The sequence below is a fragment of the Marmota monax genome, unplaced genomic scaffold (assembly GCF_021218885.2).
Source record: "Marmota monax isolate L192 unplaced genomic scaffold, Marmota_monax_Labrador192_F-V1.1 WCK01_AAM20220418_F8-fsc00010, whole genome shotgun sequence".
Classification (NCBI taxonomy): domain Eukaryota; kingdom Metazoa; phylum Chordata; class Mammalia; order Rodentia; family Sciuridae; genus Marmota; species Marmota monax.
The window spans coordinates 21428113-21449571 of NW_026692321.1; the positions used below are offsets into that span (position 1 = coordinate 21428113).

General features: G+C 43.5%; 1 protein-coding gene across 1 annotated transcript in view; it reads right to left on the reverse strand.

Moving 5' to 3' along the window:
- The window catches only part of Alk (ALK receptor tyrosine kinase), a 668653-nt gene that overhangs the window by 437885 nt on the left and 209309 nt on the right, over positions 1 to 21459 (reverse strand). Inside the window, exon 3 of the mRNA XM_058578442.1 lies at positions 9314 to 9478. Within this exon, the coding sequence (XP_058434425.1) occupies positions 9314 to 9478 (165 nt within the window). The remainder of the gene's footprint in view (positions 1 to 9313; positions 9479 to 21459) is intronic.

A 21459-nucleotide genomic window follows, 5' to 3' on the forward strand; every position in this document is an offset into this window, starting at 1 on the left:
CAGGGCTTGTCCTGAGTTGGTGGACAGCCTACCCAGCACTTCCATGTGGGGTTTCACTACCTTCTCCAACCACCCCAGGCTGGGGCTTCACAGAAACTGCCCTGAGAAGTTGCCACAGCTTTCCTTCAAGCTAATTCTACAGGAAAAACGCCAGCCCTACCATCTCTGGCAACCCAGGCCCCTCCCTAGGGTTGATTTTTTCCTTAAAAGAGTTAAACTCCCAGACCCATCTGCTTAGGTCTAGTCTCAGACCTGCTGCTATGGCTGGGAATTTCTGGTTTGTTTCTGGTCCACAGAGAGGTTTGCTGTGTTCACAGTGGAATGGGCAGAGAGACTGCACTCCCAGCAATGATTTATTAGATACTTCCTATAATGTGAGTCAGTTTTTCTTTAAGGCCCAGTCTGTCCTGTGAATTTAGCCATTTCTAGAATGGTGCCCTATGTAAGCATTTACCCTGGCCCCCAAGACATACAAGTTTTCCTTCCAATTTGGCCCAGACCAGGTGTATTAGTGTCTTACTGATGCTGTAACAAATTACCAGAAACTTAGTGGCTTAAAATAACAAATATATGATCTCACAGTCTGGAAGTCAGAAGTCTACCCTCCAGGATGGATGACATTCTGGAAATAATCCATTTCTTTTCTTTTCCAGCTTCCAGAGGCTGCCTGCATTCCATCCTCATGGTCTTCTCCTCCCTCATCGAAGCCATCAGTGACTTCTGCTTCCAACCTCTCATTCCTTCTCTGATTCTGACTCTCCTGCCTCCTCTTTTCATTTTTTAGGACCCCTATGAATCCACTGGGTCAACCTAGATACTCCAGGGTAATCTCATCTCCCAGGTTCCTTTTTCCATATAAGGTAACCTATCCGTAGGTTTCTGGGGATTGGGACATCACGTATGGGTGTGTGTGTGTGTGTGTGTTATTGTCTACCACATCAGTCTTCAACATTCTGCTGTTATCTCTACTCAGGTTTCCTAAGTCTCAAGGAGCCAACTAGGCAAGCTCAGCTGCTCAAATCGGTCAGCAGTTCCTCTTTCCTCCTCCCAGGATGCCGCATGGGCTTCTAGCTACAATGCTCCCATCTTGATGCTGTGGTCCAAAAGGTGACCTAAGGCACATAACTACTCATACAGTAGAAACTATGGCCAAAACTTCAGGAGAGATCTCTCTCCCTAGCCGATAGGATTTCTGTGCCTCAAATTATTTACCCATCATTTGTATTAGAGCAGGAAATAGCTTTATTGACAATTTAGTCTAAGATCTTTACCTTATAGATGAAGAACCCAAGACCCAGAGAGTTAAGATGAAGTCCCTAATAGCAAAATGAGCTCTTCTTCCCCCAACTCCTATTCTTCTTTCCTTACTCTACATGACTACTCCTTTGCCCTCTGGGTAAGGTTACACCATTCTATTAAGAAGGGACATAACATTCACAGACATCTATAATTGATCCCTTCCCAGGAAGAGGCTACCTCTAGAAGGCAAAGGAGGCCACAACCTGGAATTTGTGGGTCCTGACAAGGAGGTGAGCAGTGCTTCCCCAGCAACTTTCACTCCTGAGACAAGTAGGATATTCATTAAGGCAAATCATTCTTTGAAGTTCAAGCTCCAGCTCCTAGCTTGGTGCTAGAGTCACATTAGAGTGAATCACCAATCACAGAGTGTTGATGTGATTGTGCAAGAGTCAGGATCCGAGGTCTAAAGACTTCCTTGCTCAGGAGATGAGGGACACATTTCTGCAAATAGAACCAGAGAACTAATATGGCCTTCCTTAGCGAGTTCCAGGGGCAGGGATGAGAGGCCACACATCCACAGTGATCTCAATTTGATAAGCAGCCATGCTCAAAAGAAAGGCATGAACATCCAGAACCCTCGGGTAAGTGTGCAGGAGCAAGGACTGAAATAATGTAGGAGGTCTATGCCACTCCTGCTTAAATGCTCCATCTGGTCCCTGAGTATATTCCTCAACCCACTGCTCATTTTGTTTCCACAATTACATTTTCTCACCATTCAAAGATAAACCAAGAAGACAGAGGTGGTGGGAAGGAAGGTCTCTACTTGTGAGCCAATGCCGATCGCCAGTGCACTGTACCCTGCACAGGCAGGAGGAACAGAGCCTGCTGTCTGCTGGCTCGTCCACCTCATCCAGCCAGAAGCATTGGCTCTTTTTGGTCATTGTGGTATAATGACTGATATTTTCACCCCTAAAAGTCTGAGATAATTCAATAGAATACAGTCTCAAATGAGAATTTTTGATCCCTGTGTATTAAGAAATAATAGCATGTTTTTATCTTGTAATGCACGTTTTTATCTTGCAATGTAATGTTTTATCTTGTAAAAGTAAAGCATGTTCATGGGATCAAATTTGGAAAGTAACAAAGGACATAGAAGAAATAAAAATTACTGGCAATTTAGTTATCTAGAAATAACTTCTGTAATGAGGTTGGTGTATTTCCTTATAGACGCCTTTCCTTGAAAAAAAAAATATATATATATACAGTTTTTTTTAAACAACTTCTTTTATATGTATTGTTTGACCTGCTTTTTAAAAACCTAATAATAGGCCTTCAACATTTTCCTTTATTATTAAATGATTTTAGATAATATGAATGTAATATGGCATGATATTTTAGGTATTCTATATTTTATTTAATTAATTCCTTATTATAGGCATTGAAATTATTTCCAATTTTTCAATCATCATAAATAACAGCATGAAGATAATGTTTTTAGATTTCTTGTAAGAAATATCTAGTTGCAATGCTGTACCTTGGGCATGTCTGTTGAAAGGGAATTAAGAATTTCTATAAAGAAAGATTCATTTCGATTTTTGAGAGTTGGTATTGTCAGTCACATTCAACCCCAAAGTCATTTCTTTCCTCTCCAAAACCATGTAGATGATGAGAAAAGAGACTAAATGTCTTTGAAATTTCAGAGGAAACAGGGGCTAGACCTGACCATGAGGCTTTCCCAGGAAAGAGATCCCTGGCCAGCACCACCCATATTATAAAAGATGAGTGGGCAGGAAGAACCTGCTCCACAAGACTCCTTATAGGACAAGAGAACTGGGTCTAGTGGTGCATGCCTGTAATCTCAGCTGCTCAGAGGCTGAGGCAGAAGGATTATAAATTCAAAGCTATCCTTTTCAACTTAAGGGGGGCCCTAAGCATTTTAGTGAGACCTTGTCTTAAAATGGAAAATAAAAAGGGCTGGGGATATGGCTCAGTGGTTAAGTGCCCCTGGGTTCAATCTCTAGTACCAAAAAATAAATAAATTAATAAATTAATTAATTAAATAAAGACTACAGAAGGGACAGAGACATCAATAACTCTTAGGCCAGGGTGATACATCTCAGCAAATCAGGAAGTCTCTTTTATTTACAGGGGACAGTCGCCCTATAGTGGTTTCCAAAGTGTGGCCATAATTGTTTCTTTTCATCTTAAAAAAGGACAAAATAAACTTTGTTAAAAGTATTATATAGTTACATACATATAATTGATGAATACATACATAGCACGTGTTCCAAAAATATCTGACTGATGGGGTATACAATAAAACCAAGCTGGCAGGGCAGAGCCTTAGAAAAGAAACTGGACAGCAGACTGAGAGAACAGCCCAGGAAGGGCGCTTGAGGGAGGTGGAGCCTGTTCATACTTGGCATGGACAGTCCCAGTTCAGATCATCCAAGCTGAAATAAATGAAAAAGAAAGAAAAAGGATCCTGTCCAGGTGTGCACGTGTGTGGAGCACAGTCATTCCAAATGACATTGCTCTTCTATTCCGGTTGGCTCATCTCTCCTGACTGCTCTCCTGGCTTCCATGTCCTTGTCTTTGCTAAAGGTTTCTGATATAGACAAAGTGAAGTATGCAATTATTGATTTTCTTAACCAAGTGACCTTAAAGGTGACCACTGTGGCCTGTGGGCCATCAATGTTGGACTTGAGGCCTGAACTAGCACATTTCACCCAGCATGGCAGGGACAAGGGTGGTGACTCTCAGGATAAAGCTTGGTGACTCTCCAGCCCTGAAGTTCCTCCCACCCTCATCTTACTGACAGCCTGTCTTCCTTTCCTTCCTCACCTATGGAGCTTGCTGCAAACCCTTTTATGTGTAGCAATCAATGATTGAAGAGGCTAATTGATGAGGTCCTAGTCAATCCCCAAATGAAACCTGAAGGCACAAATGGGTGGCTAAGGATGCGTTTCACGGGATAAAGGAGGAAGTGCTGGGCAGACTTTCATTGCTCTAGGTGTCTTCCAGTGCCCCAAAGGGATAACCAGAGCATAAGACTCAAGTCACCTCGGCCGCCCAGCTGCAGCCTGCAGAGACTGAGTGCAAAGAGGGCTATATCCTGAGAGAACTTTCCCACCAAGCTGGCCCAAGTTCCTGAGACTCCTGAAATGGAATCTACTTGAAAGGTATTCAGAGATTTTTCAAAGAATATTTCAAACCCTGGGATTAGGGGAAAGAAATTGGAGGAAGGATAAGAAATGCTGAACCTGCCTATCTGGACCTCTTGAAGAGTCTGAGAACCCACAGCTCACAGGTGCAGGGAGTATAAGACATGGGATCCACGTGCCAACCCAGAGGCAAGGGGAGGAAATCAAGGTGTAGTGGATTGATTAGTGGCCTCCAAAAGATACAACCAAATCCTAACATCCAGTATCTGTGAAAGGGAACTTATTTGAAAACAAGGTCCATGCAGATGTAATTAAGGATCCTGAGATGAAATCATACTGGGTTTAAGGTGACATAAGAAACAGATTAGAATCAGTGATACAAGGAGAGCACCACGTAATGATACAGTCAGATACTAGGGTGATACCTCTGCAAGCCCAGGAGCAGCAGGGATTGCCAGAAACCACCAGAAACTAGGAGAGAGACATGGAATGGATTCTTCCCTCAGAGCCTTGGAAGACACCAACCCTGGTGACACTTTGATTCCAGGCTATGGCTTCTAGAACTGGGACAGAATAAAGCATTTTATGAAGCGTCCAGTTTTTATAAATTTGCTTTAGTGGTTGGAAGAAACAAATACACTAGGATCCAACAACAACCCCATTTTGGTATTTCAGTTCTCTGGTCATGTATGGAAGCATCTTTATTCATTCCAGGACAATGTTTCCTGTGAAAACTAAGCCATCTTGATGAACAGGAGAATCCCCATGGCAGTGCTCCCCCGATCCCCCACCAAAAATAAAACAAAGCAAGAACTTGAGGATCAGAGTCCTGATATAGGAGACCAAAGCAGAGTTTAAATCCTCCCAGCAGAATTTAAATCCATCTGTCCTGTGTATACGTAGGAGTGAGGGGGCTGGGAAGGGGGTTTAAGAAGGGGCTGATCATATATTTTCCATTGTAAATCTAGGGTTCTTGCGAGAGACCAAAATTTTTGCTTTCTGGAAGAAGAAAAATTATTCCCCTGAATATATTCCATAAGGTTGGAAGTGGTAGACATCAAACATGCCCCTGGCACTTCTTAAAAAGTCACAGAATGTCTCAACCTGATGATTCCTCAAGATTTTATTAATTTATAATATTGTATTCCTTCAAAATGATCCGCTTCTTATTATCTTGCTGCTCTGAATTGTATTCCCCTTATTATTCTCAGCCATAGGGGCCATAAATTAAAATCATTCAAAACTGATATTCTTACAGTTCATTATCTATGAGTGGTATTATCTTTCTGCCTTTCTCTGGTCCTTCTTTACCCCGACAAGAAATATTGCAATAGAGTCTAAATACCATCCAACCAATAAATGTTCCATTAAAAAAATAAATAAAACAGTGACTACATTACCCTAAAGGGCACCCCATCACTCCTCCTCATTTCCACCACAAGCATGTTTTATGCCAATAGCAGAGAAACTGAGGCTCTAAAGATGGGGGAGTTCGGGTTGGAAGGTGGATCCTTGCTTTGTCACTGTGCAGACGGGGCATGTCATTTTCTCTTCCTATGTCTTTGACCCTGTCCTTGAAGAGCAAGGGATGTGATTATATCAGCCTGTTTCATGAGGAACCTCCTACTTCAGGGTATAAGTAGTGATGTAATGAATTGACCCCAAAAGAGATGAGAGACTCATTACTGGACGTTCTCAGCCCCTCTGAGTGTCACTGCAAGAGGGGTCACTGCAATGGCTGGGAAGCTGGTCCCTCTGCTTCTATGACTGGTCCATGCTGTTTGAGCGTAGACCCCTTTATTAGGGCCCATTAAAAAAAATCTCTGTCAGTGGGGAGATTTCCCAGGTGACGCTGCTCCCTGAAGGGCATGATGAGGCAGGCCCGCTTAGGCACAGTGGCTTTTGCTGTGGTTGTTCACACCACTGTAATGCAGCAGACTATCACACAGTAAGAGCCACAACTTCAGAGAGAGAGAAGTTGACAATATTTTCTTTAAAAATGGATATCCCAGTCTTGACTGACTCATCTAATGGGAAAAGGTCTGCAGTCAGCACACGAACTGACCCTTGAGATGAAGCTTCATAAAAGCATCAAGGCATCGATGTGTTTCCACACTAAGAAACACTGAGAACTGAACATTTATTTTTACCTCCCTTCCCTTCTCTCCTCCTTATTTTTCGGTGTAACACACATATGCTGGAGATCACAAGGTAGGAGACAGAGAAGAAGCAGGTCAGAGTGGCGATGCACAATTTATTGGCACCATTTTAAAAATTTAAAAAGTACCGACTTTCAAAGTTATAACACCTGACTCCACACAGTCTATGGAATTCCCAAGGAACATAATTGCCACTTGTCCTTTTCTCTTGATCTCACTGAACTGTGATCACTATCAATCCCTAGAATATAAATATTTTTTTTTTAATTCTACAATGATCAAAAATATGTGTTTCTAGATGTTGGGTATTAGAATCCAAAGATATCCTTAGGGATAGCTGAATAGGAATGAATCTAGAAGGGAGTCCATGTCCACCATACAAAAGCATAGCTAAGTCTCAGAATCACCTGAGAAACTTATTAAAATGTTTTTAAAAAGAATCATGGAAATTAAAATTTTCCATCAGATAGACAAAAATGACAAAGTCTAACAATACCAGTTATTGGTAAGAACATAAAGTCATGGTAAGAAACACTAATACATCAAGAGTATAAATCAGTGTGACCACTTTGCAAAATAGATTGGCATGACCTAGTGAAATGGACGAGTCACTGATTCTCTCACCCAGTAATTCCACTCTTAGTTGCATGCTCTAGAGAAACTGTTGGACATATGTGTGCACCAAGAGACATGTACAAAACCACTTACAACAGTGTTATTGGGTGATTACAAAAATCTGGAACCATCCAAATATCCAATAAGAGTAAAAGGTAGAAATTGCAGTAGTTTCATTTAATGGATTCAATCTGGTACTAAGACAATGAACCATAGCTGCAAGTATCAGAATGGACAAATCACAAAAGGACAGAATGATGCCATTTATATTAAAATGTTGCAAACATGTAAACCTAACCAAGGTGTTCACTATGGCTATATATACAAAGGTGGTTAGGCTGTAAAGAAAAACAAATGATATAATAACATAATGCAGGTAGTGATTAACTCTGAGGAAGGAGAGAAGACTGATCTAGGTGGGAGCTAGGAGGCTACAAAGGGACTGATAGCATTCAAATGCCTACACTTGGTGGTGAGAACACAGGTGCTGGTTTTATTTTAATCTTTCATGTATGCATACATTTTAGACCTGAATTTTTACACAAGCTGCAACTCATAATAAAATTTTAAAATGTGCAAATTCCTAGTTCCATTTCAAATCTATTGAATCAATATAGGTTATAGAGCCTGAGAAGTATTTTTTTTATCATTTCTTTAGAAGATTCTGATGCATTACTGGGTTAAGACCCAGTCTCCGACACACACACACACACACACACACACACACACACACACACAATACACATCATCATCCAAGTTGAAAGAAGCTGAAAATATAAATCGACATTAAGCAATCTCAAGAGTCATAAAAAACAGGAAAGGTCAGCCCAGGAGAATGTGTAAAAGGAAAGGCGTCTCACAGTTCTGTTATCATGACAGAGTTCAGGGCTGATGTATGCTGTAAGCCTGAGAACATTAATTATTTGTGTGTCACCTCTACCAGCTCACCTGAGCCCCTCTCTGTTAATTCTCTGGTTATGTGAACCTGAAATAATCATCCTCAAGAATACGGCTTGAAGCAGGCTCTGACCATAGCTTTTGCTACAAAGACAGAAACAATGTGGGGAAAATGCCCTTGTCTAGGACTCACCACAAACGCCATCTAGACCTGGACCCATAAGTCCAAATTGTGTGATGCTGGGCAGTTCCTCGGCTCCTCTGAGTCCTTGCTTTCTCATCTGCCCTTCTTCCCTCACAGCATTCAAATCCAGTGAGACAGTATAAATGCAAGTGCTTTGCAAATTGAAAGTGCTACTCTGAACGTGCAGTAAGCCTATTACCATTTCAGTTATTATTTCTGCCTAAAAAAACAAAAACAAAAAACAAATCAGAAACACAGGCTGTCAACTTGGGGTCAGTAGAGTTTTCTGTGTCCAAGGAACTAGGAGCCCTAAGGTTTGGCTTGAAGAGACCTGAAGGCTGGACATCCCTCTCTCAAAACTCCACAAAAGCATAACAAGGACCCAGCACTTATTCACAGCCTACCCTTTCAGTCCCTGATAAATTCAGAAGGGGATGCTCCTGAGCAGCTCGGAACTACTGGAAGCACCACGCAAAACAAGCATGCAGCTTGAATATTCATAATGGCTTCGAAAGGAGCATTTAACCCAGTTCCACATTACCTTCCAAATTAAGAGAGCCTGATTTAGCAAATAAAAAATGCAGGACACCCAATCACATTTGAATTTTTTAGTATGATTGGAAGAACTCTTAGTATACGTATATTCTCACTATGGCATGAGATATACTTATGCTGAGCAATCGTTCATCATTCATCTGGAATTCAAATTTAACTGGGTGTCTTGTATTTTACCTGACAACCTCATTTCAAACAGACAAATAGATTAGCACTTTATCCTATATCTGACCTTAAGAAATATATGTGGAAGAGTTAGGAAATCCTATTTCTGTTCCTTAGTAAAATGGGAAAGGGTTGGACTGATCTTAAAATCAGAGTTTGATATTCTCTTCCTTGCATGGTCCAAGAAGCTGTGGAGAGACACAGATATTAAAAGTAGGTTTCAAGGGAAACAGGGCAGAGCAGGAGTGAGGAAGCCTCATCATTTCAAACAGAAATGGGCATCCCTTTCTGGCCCTGGCCCATCCAGGACACTTTTCAGTAGCTTCTACCCTTACCTCTGGGCATCTCTTTAGAAAACTCTGCCTCAGACCCATCCATCAAGTCCACCTGGGAGGCCTCCTCTGAGGACACGCGGCGCCAGGACCAGCTTTGGTTCCCAAGGTCATGCAGTGGAGGAGAATATTCCAGCTCACAAGGGAAGTCAAAGCTGCACTCCAGACCTGCAATGAGAGCCAAGGGTCAGTGGAACAAACTCTTTCCCAAATGCGGCCCCTCCACACCAGGAAGCTGTCCACCTCTCATTCACAACCTTCACCTGTCTGGGGGAAGTCAGTTGTCAATTCCATAGGTGGCTGGACTCCATACTGGTAAGAGGGAGCTTAAGAGAAGAAAATGGGTCCTGTCTATAACTCATATGATGACAGGTGTCCAGAGAGAAGGCAGGCTGAAAAAAGAGCTAACTGTAGGTCAGTGAGAAGCTCTGACTGTAGAGAGATGATCCGTCCTAAGAGTTGTCCTCGAGCCTACCTGAGCAACCAGTTCTCTACAAATCTGACCCTGGCTCTGAGGTTTGCCAGCTGGTTGACTGCAGGCAAGAAAAATAAACTCTCTGGCCCTCAATTTTCTCCCTGCCCATTGGGAATGATAATGTTGACCTCCTAAGTTTGCATAAGAACTCGCTGTAAAATGTATCATCTACGTTCAGTTGGAGCTCAGGAGAAGTCCTAGTCGGGCCACACCCATATGGAACTCAAGGTCTACCCACAGTGCTGCTTTGCCAGCCCTGTAATCCACTCTCAACCTCCCCACAGAGAAGAGACCAAGGCTGTGATGGGTTTACTGTTATCTTGGAGAGAGGTCAGGGAAAGTCATTGGGTAAGGAGAGTCACGAGAAAGAAGGGCAGGAAGAGGGATCCTCTGGGACATTTATGATATTTTTGTGAGCATCCTTGTGTCCCAATCATTCCATGTTGGCCGCAATTTTACAGCACACAGGCCACTCAGCTTCTCATTTCCCCCACTACTCAATGTCCATTATCCAAGATGGCTAATTCACTTTGCAGATAGTAGGCTCTCAAAGCTTGCTGATGGATTAGTAGAAGACGTGCCAAAATGCAAATCATTCAGCCACCTATTACTTTATTCTCTCCCCTCAGTCATAGTGTTATGAAAACAGGATGTGATAATAAAGGACAGAATATTAGATAAGGAATATGGGGAATTCAATTTCAGTCCAGGCTGGGCCAGTCACTTCTCAGGTGTAGACTTTTTTTTCCTCACCAGTAAAGTAGATGATTCTAGAAACAAGCACCTAGTGAAATCTGGGCTACATCTGAAGCTTTGTCAGTGATTTACTGGTCACCCTGAATAGCTCACTCAACTTCTCTGAGCTTTGAGGTCCTTAAATAGAAGATCTAGACCAGATGTTTTCTAAAGTTTCTTCTTGATTTTTTTTTTTTTTTAAGATTCCGAAATCCTTGCTCTCCAAAGGGTTAGAGCTAATTTGATAAATCAATCTGTGTGGCAGTGCTAATGGGTGCTAACTCCCAATTAGCATGTGTGCTTTTTAACATCTGCTTTTGGGGCCACTACTTCCCCTATCTCCAAGACGTCTGGTGTTGAGAATTTCAGAATGCAGCAGAGAAATGGGGCTGACTCTAGTGCAGACAGCTGGTGACTGGATGATCCTTTAATCACATCCATAGACAGCAGGCCTTGCCCTGAAGTGGGAGTAAAATAATTCCCACTGACACCAACTAAACTACATTTAGAAGAGGAAAAAAAGCATCCTTTGTGGGCTGGGAATGCAGCTCAGTGGTAGGGCCTTTGCCTAGTATGTATCAGGCCCTGGGTTCAATCCCCAATACTGAAAAAAAAAAATCCTTCAATTACACTTCTATTAAGTATCTTTCTGCTTCTCATCCAGTGGTGATTCATGCTCCCCAGCTCCTCTTTAGGAGCTGCTGCCCTTCTGGTACTAAGGTTAACAGCACTCACACTCCCACCATCAGACAATCAACTTCATAAAGACAAGCTGAAATGGGTAGATCTCATCTGGGTTTGAGGCCACTTGCTGTCCAGATGCTTTATCTGCTTGGAGACTTCCTCCCTGACTCTGGAGCTGAGCTGCTGTTACACAGCTGGCCTCCAGAAATCACAGGTGGCTTTTATCTTCAGAACTTGCTCACCAGGACCCTGATTTTTGATAGCAGAATACAAGGGGAAAAAACCGTCCTGCATTCTCTATTTTGCAACACCAGAATGACTTTCAAAAAGAAAGGCATGGGTCCTCTGGAGAGGGCCAGAAAGCTTCATCCACACTAGTGCATGATCACATGAGAAGACGAGAGTGTTACCAGCTCCCCACCCATCCCACATTGACAGTTATTGGTGCCTTTCTCAAAACTTCAATGTCTGCAACCACCTTCTATCTTGATTTGCCTCCTCCAATTAAAGATGAACTATTTCTATTTTGGACAGAGGTATGCTGGACCAAATCAGACATTGCCTGGCAAATGTGCCACATGGGCATATTAAACAGACAGACAACCGAATATCTGCTTCCAGCCCTGAGCATCAGCAATTCTTGGGTCTTTGAACTCTGGAGAGTCTGATAATTGGCTGTGCTTGGGCCAGGCTCTGCCTAGTGAAACAGACTATGCAAATGTCCTGATTATCAAATGAGTTTGTTTTGAAATTCTTGCTCCAAGGCAGCCTCCCTTTAGTTGTCAAAGCTGTAGTCTCTGGCTTTAAATAGGAATGAAGTTAACATTATTGTTCATTTTGGGTGAAATTGAATTCAGCTTTTCTACATTCTGATTTAATTTCTTATAAAACATTGAGATGCATGTTTTTCCGCCCCCTCTTTTAGTGCCTTTTGGGCAATAATTACTTGGGACCTGATTTCTATAATAATACCAGATTAAGCCTCTTTTCCTTGGCCTTTTCTAAGGTTTTAGACCTGGGGTGCTTCTTGAATTCTTGTCTTTAACCCTTGTTGACTGGGCCTGGGAGTTAGGGACTGTAGAGTCTTTCTAGAGGGATCCAGGGCTTCAGTGAAGTGCTCAGCCTGAAGCAACCCAATATCAGAGGCAGGCCATGCCAAGTGAAGAGGTGGGGAATAACATTCATGGAGTCCCTAGTTTCCTCCATTCCTCCTCCGTGCCTTCAGAATCTCAAACCATGGCAGCTTCAGATTAAATTCAACAATGTATGAGAAACATGTGCAGTGTTTTCTTTCAGTGTTTCTTAGACCTCAAATCTGCAAACTTCTTTTATGCGCAAAGGCTTATCCATTACCCTTGGGGACAGATCTAAATGTTCTCAGTGTCAGGCCCATTTTGCAAAGTGACTGTGACCTTCAGAAGGATCCAGAGATATCGACCTTATGTTATACACCTGTTTTGGTCCCATGGAATCTGACCACCGAAACACAGCTACAATAATGATGTGTCAAATAAAAATATATAAAAGAAAGAAAAAGACACTTTTCAGAAACCTGCTGACTACCTAGTTGAAATCACTGCTATTGACTTTGTCACTTCTATCGTGGAAGAAAGGTGAGTCGATGGAGCCTTCTGGAAATGGTTTGCCTGCTGAGAAGAGCACAAAGTGCCATGGTGGGAAGTGTCTGTAGTGGAGCAGAGGGTGGTTCCAGGTCTTGCACACAGCAGGTCTGTTATTTCCTCTACACCTGGATTTCGGCACTTCGAAACTGGAAGGAAAGGATCACCCAACCTCCCTGGTACCCACCATCTCAGAAAGCCACAGATACCCTTAGTCTCTTCCTGCAATGACCCAACAGAACCTACAGACATTGGTCCTAAGACTCTGCCTGCTGTCATCTCACACTCAAAGGGGACTTGATTTGTCTCCAGATTCTCAATGAATCTGGAAGAAAAACCCAAGCAGGTTTTACAGACGTCTGCCCCAGGATGAGGGTCTGAGCGTGTCTCTGGGCATGTGTGTGTATTCATTTTTATCGAAACTTTCCCAGATTAAGAGTCACATTTAAAAACCTGAATTCATTAACAATTAGCTTGAGGCACTGTTTGCCGGTGAAACGTGGCCATTCAGGAGAACTTTATGGTAACTGATGAGAGGCATGATAGGGTGGCCCTGTCCAAAGATGCCTGGTCCCCTTATCAGAACCCCTTGGCTGGGGAGGAGTTGGCAGGGACCAGCTACTCTGAACACTCTTAACCTGAGGGTGGGAATCAGGTCTCTAGGAGGTATGAGGTTACCAATACCAAAGCCGCCTGGCCTGTGCCTGGAGAGCCAGTACCAGCTGCTCAGGCAGAAATGGGGCTTCCCAGCCATATCCACATGCCACACCTGGACACTCAAGGGATAGGGGATAATTCTAGGTATTTTTTCATAATACCACAGAAGGGTCAGAGGGAGACTTAATGCACTTTGAACACTTGGCTCTCTCCTGGGGTGGGTTTAGAAAAATCCAACAACTCTTTGTATTGATTTTGTATTACTGACTTGACGCTCCCAGAAATGGCTCTTTATGCTCCCCAAGTCTCAATCTGCAAACCTAGTGTTCTCTTTATGCTCCCTTCAAGACCAGCCATCCTCCCGGTGACCACATGTGGCAGGGGTTTTAAGGAGCAAAGGCCTCCATGAGCCCACTAAATGATGTCTTTTAGCCATGGCCCAACATAAGATTTGGAAGCAAATATTACAATCATATAAAAGAGACTATATATATAAGAGTCATATAAAAGGTTCTATGAATTCATTTCGTGTCTTACTATGAAGTGTTTCTGAAGTCAAGCTGAGGGTCTGACTTACATTCTTATTTCTGGCAGCACTGAATGGTGTGTGTACAGACCCTGGGCCCCCGTGCAGAGGACCTCTGTGAAGGCCTGAAGGACGAATATTCATAATTGGTAACACATACTGGGGACTCACTGGGGTCAACACCATGCCAGCAACCTTATACCATTATCTTATTCGATCCATTGGAAAGAGGTAGAATTCTTAATCCTGTTTAACAGATGAAGACATTGGGACTCAGGGAAGTGAAGTCTCATCTGAGGTCCAGAGCTAGAAAAAGTAACTGAATGGTCTTTGACTAGGTTCCTGGGACACCTGGGGCCTTGACCTCCATGTCTCACAAGAAGGGGATGGTGATCTAAATGGCAGAAGATCGAGCTTTCCTCAACAGAGCCACAGTCAGCTGTAGGAGTCAAGACTCAAAGTAAGGCTGAATCACAGAAACTGGACCCCTAAAGGGACAAACAGGACCAGTTCAGGGGCAGGGCAGGAGCAAGAGCATCTTAGCTATCTTGGAAAGCCCTGGTACCACCTATGCAAAGTCAGACCCGGGGTGCCCTAGGTGAAGAGCTGGTCAGAGTACACATTGTCAAAATCCAAGTATTAATCCCAGGGGGGTGTATCAAGGCCACACTTGCAGGGCTCAAATTGCCCATCTACTTTCCTGACATTTTGCCATGCTCCTTGGGTATGGTTTGGTGTTCCAAAGACAGAAGTGAGGGTGGGCTGTGCAAGATTTCCATGGCCATTGGAATCTCTGTTCAGCAAGGGCCTGCAAGAGAATTCAATCAACTGGATTCTTAGACTTGCACGTGAAAACAAAATTATCAGGCCTGCTGATCATTTAAAATCTGGTGATATGACTGTGATTTTGTCTTGGGTTACCTTCCTGTTAATGCTAACCTATCTCTAGTTACCTTAAACCGATGTTTAAGTTCAGGGATGCACATAGCCTGGCGCTGGGCCTGACTGTTCTCACTTGTTGAATGGTGGTCTCACTGTTCCCAACCAGGCCCATGATCTTTTCCTCTATGTCTGTATCCATGTGTCTTATTAAGTGACTTTAATATCACCATGATTATTTCACAGGTGTAGAGCACAAGACTTAGAGATTTGACTCAAATTCTGCCACCTCTTAGCTGTGTGATGGGGGACACTTTGATTTTCTCTGAGCCTTGGTCACCCCAGTGATGACACTAACTTCCTATAACTGCTGAAAGGGCTCAAGGTGATGACACAGATGCTTGGAATGGCGAAATTCCCAGCAGACACTGGCCGATTCAGAATTCACATAGCCCTGCTCTACATCAACACGGTTTCCTGTTTGTTGTGAGATATAATGTGTGTGGGGTCTTCCGGCTGCCGGTCTAAAGGAGATAATGGCAGATGTCCATTTCCTTAGTATTTTGTTGTACATGGCAAGGTCAGTGTGACCTTTTGGTGATAATCCCAGAATCAGAGGCCACTAGAATTTGTTGATGGCATTTGAAGTCAACCATTTTTCTATTATTCAGGTGGGAAAAAAAAACAAGGCCCGGCAAGGGGAAAAACTTATCCAGAGTCACATCCTGGTCATAGTTCTTCACACACAGTGTGGAGGGCATTGCCGCTGGCTGGGGAGGCCATTCTGAATGCCACCTCCCCAGGGAGCACCAAGCCTGAGCCCGGCTGAATGTCAGCGTCTCTGAACCAGCAGCTTCCCCTTCCTCAGGCTCCACTCCCTGGCACATCCAGCTGGGCTAGTTTGCTTCCTGGCATACACAAATGCCAATGTATTCCTGACAAGCCTGCTTTGTGTATTCAATAAAGAACCACACGAAGTGTCAGACATATGTGGCAATTCTTTTACAGTTGGCCTTTAGAGGCATCTGTATTGGAAGCTACAGTTCATTAAACAGAGCCTGCGAAACCAGCTTTCTAAACACTGTCAGGCCTTTAGGACTGCTCCCAGCTCTACGAAGTCCCTCCGTAGCCACCGATTCTGAGGCACGAGCCGGGGGTCTCCTTTTCTCATGGGCTTTGTCAAAACTTCACAATAGTAGACTTTTAGTGACCAGGGACCTTGGACACCATCGGAGATAAAGAAACTGAAGCCAGAGATATTCTGGAACTTGCCAAAGAATACACGATGGTTGCAGAATTGGTATGAAAATTTAGTTCCTAACCCTGTGAGGATTATTATCATTATTTAAAACTGTGGATAACAAACAAGGCAATAACTTAATCAATTAGGAAAATTCTCAAAAATCCAGAACCTCCTGCTTTTTTTTTTCTTTTCTTGAATAAGCTAGCAAAAACATGCATGGCTCCGTTTCAAGTGTCTCCCAATGATTGGAGGGCTCAACTAATCTTCAAAAGGGCTTTGTGGGTTCTCTCGTCTTTGAGGTACTTTTCTGCCAACAAATTGCTTTGTGGTGGTTACCGGAAGCTCCCTGTTGGTGGGCAGGTCTGTTCGCAGGCCAGAAGCTACAGTGAGAACAAGGTGAAAGAAAGCAGCAGACTAGGAATGAAGGGGAAGGATCACTGGAGAGTTCTTGGAAAGCCTCCCAGCTCCAGGCCAATTAGCCGTGTGCTTGGGGGCAATTCATTTAACCACTTGAGTCTTGGTTCCCTCATGTTTAAATCAGGGAGAATTTTAACACTAATGATGATGATATAAATAATCATTTCTGCTGTGGTGTTCTCATAAGTTAATAAATGTGGACGTGCTTTCTTAGCTATATAGATGGATGCTCTCATTCCCATGGTCCTGAGACGCACACACGTTGCTTTATCTCTCTGTGCCTGAGTTTTCTCACCAGGGATTTAGCGATCCACTGAACTGACTTGACCTTAGAGGACCCAAGTGGATGCCAACTAGAACAGGTGCCTTTATCAACTCCTAGGTGTGGGGCACTAAGGTGACTTGGAAGGCAGGTCAGGGAGCAATTAGAAGCACATACCCTGCACAGGGTCAGGCTGCACAAGTTGAAAATTGAGCTCTGCCATACTCGGACACTTGAGGGATCACGTACTCAACCCAGGAGCCCTGAATTCTATCCCAGGCTTGGATGGAAAAGGATTGTGCTCCTCCTTTCTGGATCATCTCCTAAAGGGGCACTTAGCCCAACAGTCACCTTTGATATTAATCTACCAGATGCTATCGACATCTGGTCACTCACTTCATAACACTAAGTACCAAACCTGGCCCCTCTCTGTCCCCACCCACTAGCACAATTCATTTGTCACGAGGCCCCAGAATTTGAAATCACTTATTTCCTTCCCATCACCCGGCTCCCTGGAATGCATCTGGGAACCAATCACCCAATTCAAGGCATCTGTTTAGCTCACTTATAATCAAGCTGCAGTGAAGAAGGGCCAAGTCTCCTTCAATCAATCAATTATATAAACACAGCCTCGGAAGGGGAGGTGCATGTGCCCGAGTTTGCACAATGGGGGGAGAGGCGCAGAAAGCTTGATTCTCATTGCCCTTGTCCATGGCCGTCAAATGCTACAGATAGGAAAATGAGACTCTGTGTGTAATCCCGGAAAAGAATAAGGGAAGTAATTAAAACCAAAGTTAGCTAGCCCAGCTCCTCATTTTAGAGATGGGAAAACTGAGACCCAGGAACAGAAAGTGACTTGACTAAGGTGGCATCGTCTTGGTTCTGGGAAAGGAAGAGAACTGAGACCAGAATCCAGATTGAACGCCCAGTCCAGTGTTCTCTTTGCAATTTCTAGAAAACATGCATTTGGCATGCACATGTGAGTGTGGGTGTATAGTGCAGGGGGCAGGGGCGTCTCTGATAGAGTAAAGCATGCTCCAGAGGTCCTGGTAAAAGCCTATCAGTTCCTGCTGCTGCTCAATACTACATCTATCTGAATGGTGTTTCTGAAACAAGAATATTGAAGGGCACTGAGCCATGTAGCGTCCGTCACAATAGGTGGGGAGCCTGATGGTCAAGGGAAACTCAGAATGTGCAAAATGGCCCCCTTCACTTCTCCTCTGTCTCTGAAGGGATATAACTTCCAGAGTGTTGCAGATGACTGTGGGTTGCTAGCTGGTGATGATCTTGAAATTCAGGCAGAGACCCAGACTGCTCTGGTGTGGACTCAGCCTGCCAGGGACTCCCAGGCCAGTGAGGGAGATGAGGGACTTGCCCTTATCTGCCTCTGAGATAGGCAGACTGGTGAGGCCAGGGGGCCACAGGGCATGGGAGAATCTGCCTAGGAGGCCAGAGGCTCAAAGACCTCCAGGCAACTTCTGGAGTTCAACTTGAAGGTTGAAAAGATTTTGACAGATGGTGCAGGTTTAGCAAGGAAGTTTGCTGAGAACAGAGGAGGGAATAAGATTATTCAAGATTGGCAGGGAACTAATAGTGCTTAATTTAGTCTAATTGTATAATGGATTTTGAAGCTGGGCTGCATGGAATAATAGTATGATTAAAGATAGAAACGATTGCAGGTTTTAGAGGGAAAAACCAGGGACTTAAAGAGTTTTAAGCCAAAAGCTTCCATTGTATACAGCCATGACACCAAAATCCAGAATACCAGCCTCTCCATAAATGGGTCTTCTTCCATTTGAAGGTACTCTGGGCATCTTCAAATCTGTCCTGCCAATTAGGAATCATGGTCATTTCCAGTTTACAAGTGAAAGACCAAACACAGTGGACTGGTGGCTAAAGGTAATAAAACTCATAAGAATCAGAGCTGGGATTTCACGTTAAAATTCTTTTCTCATCACTCTGGGCTTAGCTTCAGACAGAGGCAGCAGAGCACAGCACACGTGTGGCTATCGCAGAGGAGACGTAGACAGGCAACATGGAGGGAACTAAACACCTGTGGTTTCCAAACCTGGTCATGCAGTTCAGGGACTCTGAGAATCTAGGTGTTTTTTTTTTTGGGGGGGGGTGGGTACTGGGGATTGAACCCAGGGGTGCTTTACCACTGAGCCACATCCCCAACCCTTTTTATGTTTTACTTTGAGTCAGAGTCTTGCTAAGTTGTTTAGGACCTCCCTAAGTTGCTGAGACTGGCTTTGAATTTGCAATCCTCTTGCTTTAGCCTCCCAAGCCATTGGGATTACATGTGTACATGAATCTAGTTTTTAAGGTGCTCTCTAGATGATAGTGAAGCAACTAGACTGAGCCTAGCAGTGGATTCATTGAAACCAGGGAGGGACTGACCCCCCACTAAACAATCCTTGGGACAACACAACACTGTGGGGCTGACAGAGCCCCAAATCATTCAGATGATAAGATGTGTGAATTTGTGGATAGGACTGACATGTGAGAAAATAATTTGTAAGCCCAGATATTGAGAAAAAATGCCATTGTCCCTACCTTTATTGAAGAGAAGCTGGGATGGGCTCTGCCTGACAGATGGCCCGGGTTTGAATCTTTGCTTTGCCACTACCCCTGAGGAGAACAATGACCTCCCTCAGCTTTGGTCTCCTCCTTTGTAAGGTGAGGCTATTTAACCAGAGAGCTGTGGACCCCAATAGCTCAAGACGTCAATGAGTTTCTCATCAAATTATTCTAGTCATCTTCCCAAATGTGCTGGTTAAAGTCCTGTTAATCTGAGCCTCATAAAGTTTTGCATCTGAGGCTGCTCTTGACAAATCATTTCATTTTAAGAGGATTTCCTCTCATTTTTCTCACTCTTGATCAGTCATTTTCCTGCATATGTTTTGGACACATGTCTTTCTAGGTTGGTTAGAAATGCTCTGTGTACAATATCTCAGATGTCCCAAAGCTGTCAAAACAAAAATTCCTCAGCTCATTCATGTCTGCTGAATATGCTTTTTTAGGTTGAGTAGAGGAGAAAAAAAAAATAGCCTGCCCAAAGTTGTTAAAATCACAGCTTTGAATTCTCAACCAAAGTAAGTCTAGCCTAGGAACTGTCCTCCCTTTAGATACATCTCTCTCCTGAAACCAATTAATTTGACTTCACCAATGAGGGGCTGATGGGAACTTCCCCACCTTTTATTGAAACAAAGATCTCCAGGTTCTGGAAGCTCTAGGTTAGGAATGGAGAAACCCAAGTCCACTTCTAGTTTGCTGGATTCTCCAGCGAATATTATGGTCTAGTGTACATTTATTGAGAATGTGACTGATTATAACACCCTAGGGTAAGTACTGTGGATATAAAAGGAAAACAGATGTGAATTCTCTGACCTCTACATGTTTATAGTCTAGAGAAATGGAGGTACAGGACCACAGGTAACAAAGACACCAGGAACAGTGTGACATCAGAGGTGTGAAGTCCTGTGGAGAGACACTATGTAAACACAAGGATAAAAGCGAGGTCCACAACCACCAGGCTGGTCTTATTTAGAGGTCACAGCGTGGTCACCAGCTGCTGAGCATGAACACCTGATGTACAATAGCCCAAACGAAGTTTGGCTAAATCTGACAGGCATGCTGCATCTTTTCTGAGTCAGAGCAAACCTTCCTTGCAAGGATCCAAGGTCATTGGACCCAAGGAGAGTCTCCCTCCACAGGACTGTTGGGGTGTTGGGAGTAATGCACATACGTTTAATGTCATCATCCAATGAGTATTTAAGAAGCACCTTCCAGATGTTTGAGCCCATCACATCTGCGATAAACATTAAATAGGTGAGAATCTCCGTGGCAGGCAGGGACACAGAGCTGGGCAAGTTGTTACATGTGTATTGGATGACGGAATGTAAGATAGATAGGCAGACAGAGAGACAGACAGACAGATATAGTGATGTGCAGCATCTCCCCCACCTTTCAGTTGGGTAAATTAGATTCACATACGATTCCTTTATCAGGTGACCTAGTTTACACTTGAACCACCAAGGGAGATGAGTGACAGACTAGAAGAGTGATTTGTTAAAATGAACCAAAAGGAAAAGCCTGTTTCATGAGATGGGAATCACCTAAAGGGTTTCTTGGAGAATCTGGATGATCAGAAAATATTTCCATACAATTCAGACTCTGATTTCAAGAGGGGGATAATACTATCTGTCTTGGTTAAAAAAAAATCCTATCAAAAATTTCCATCAAACAATTCCAAGGAGAAAGCAAGATCTGGATAGCCTAGGTGCTCAGGTAAAGCTCTGCGGTACAGGCAGGGGGCTCACCTGGCCCCAGGTTAGGCTTTAGGAAGACAGGTTGAAGGGGCAGAAAAACACTAAGTGAGAATAAGAAAGTGGGAAACACGGGGAAAAGAGGAAGCATGTAAAACATATAAGGTATTCAGCAGCGTGAGGAATGATCTCTACGGTCCTGCTCTACCTCGTTTCCACATAGCTTCAACTGATAATGGATGGCTCTTTGGTCTAAAAATTCCTCATTCTCTTGGCTTTTGTGGTTGCACCATATTCTGGTTCTTCTCTCTACTCCTCCACTTCCATTTTTCATGCTCCTCTTCCTCTGATCTTCTTTGGGTCTTCATCTTCCAGCTTCAACCT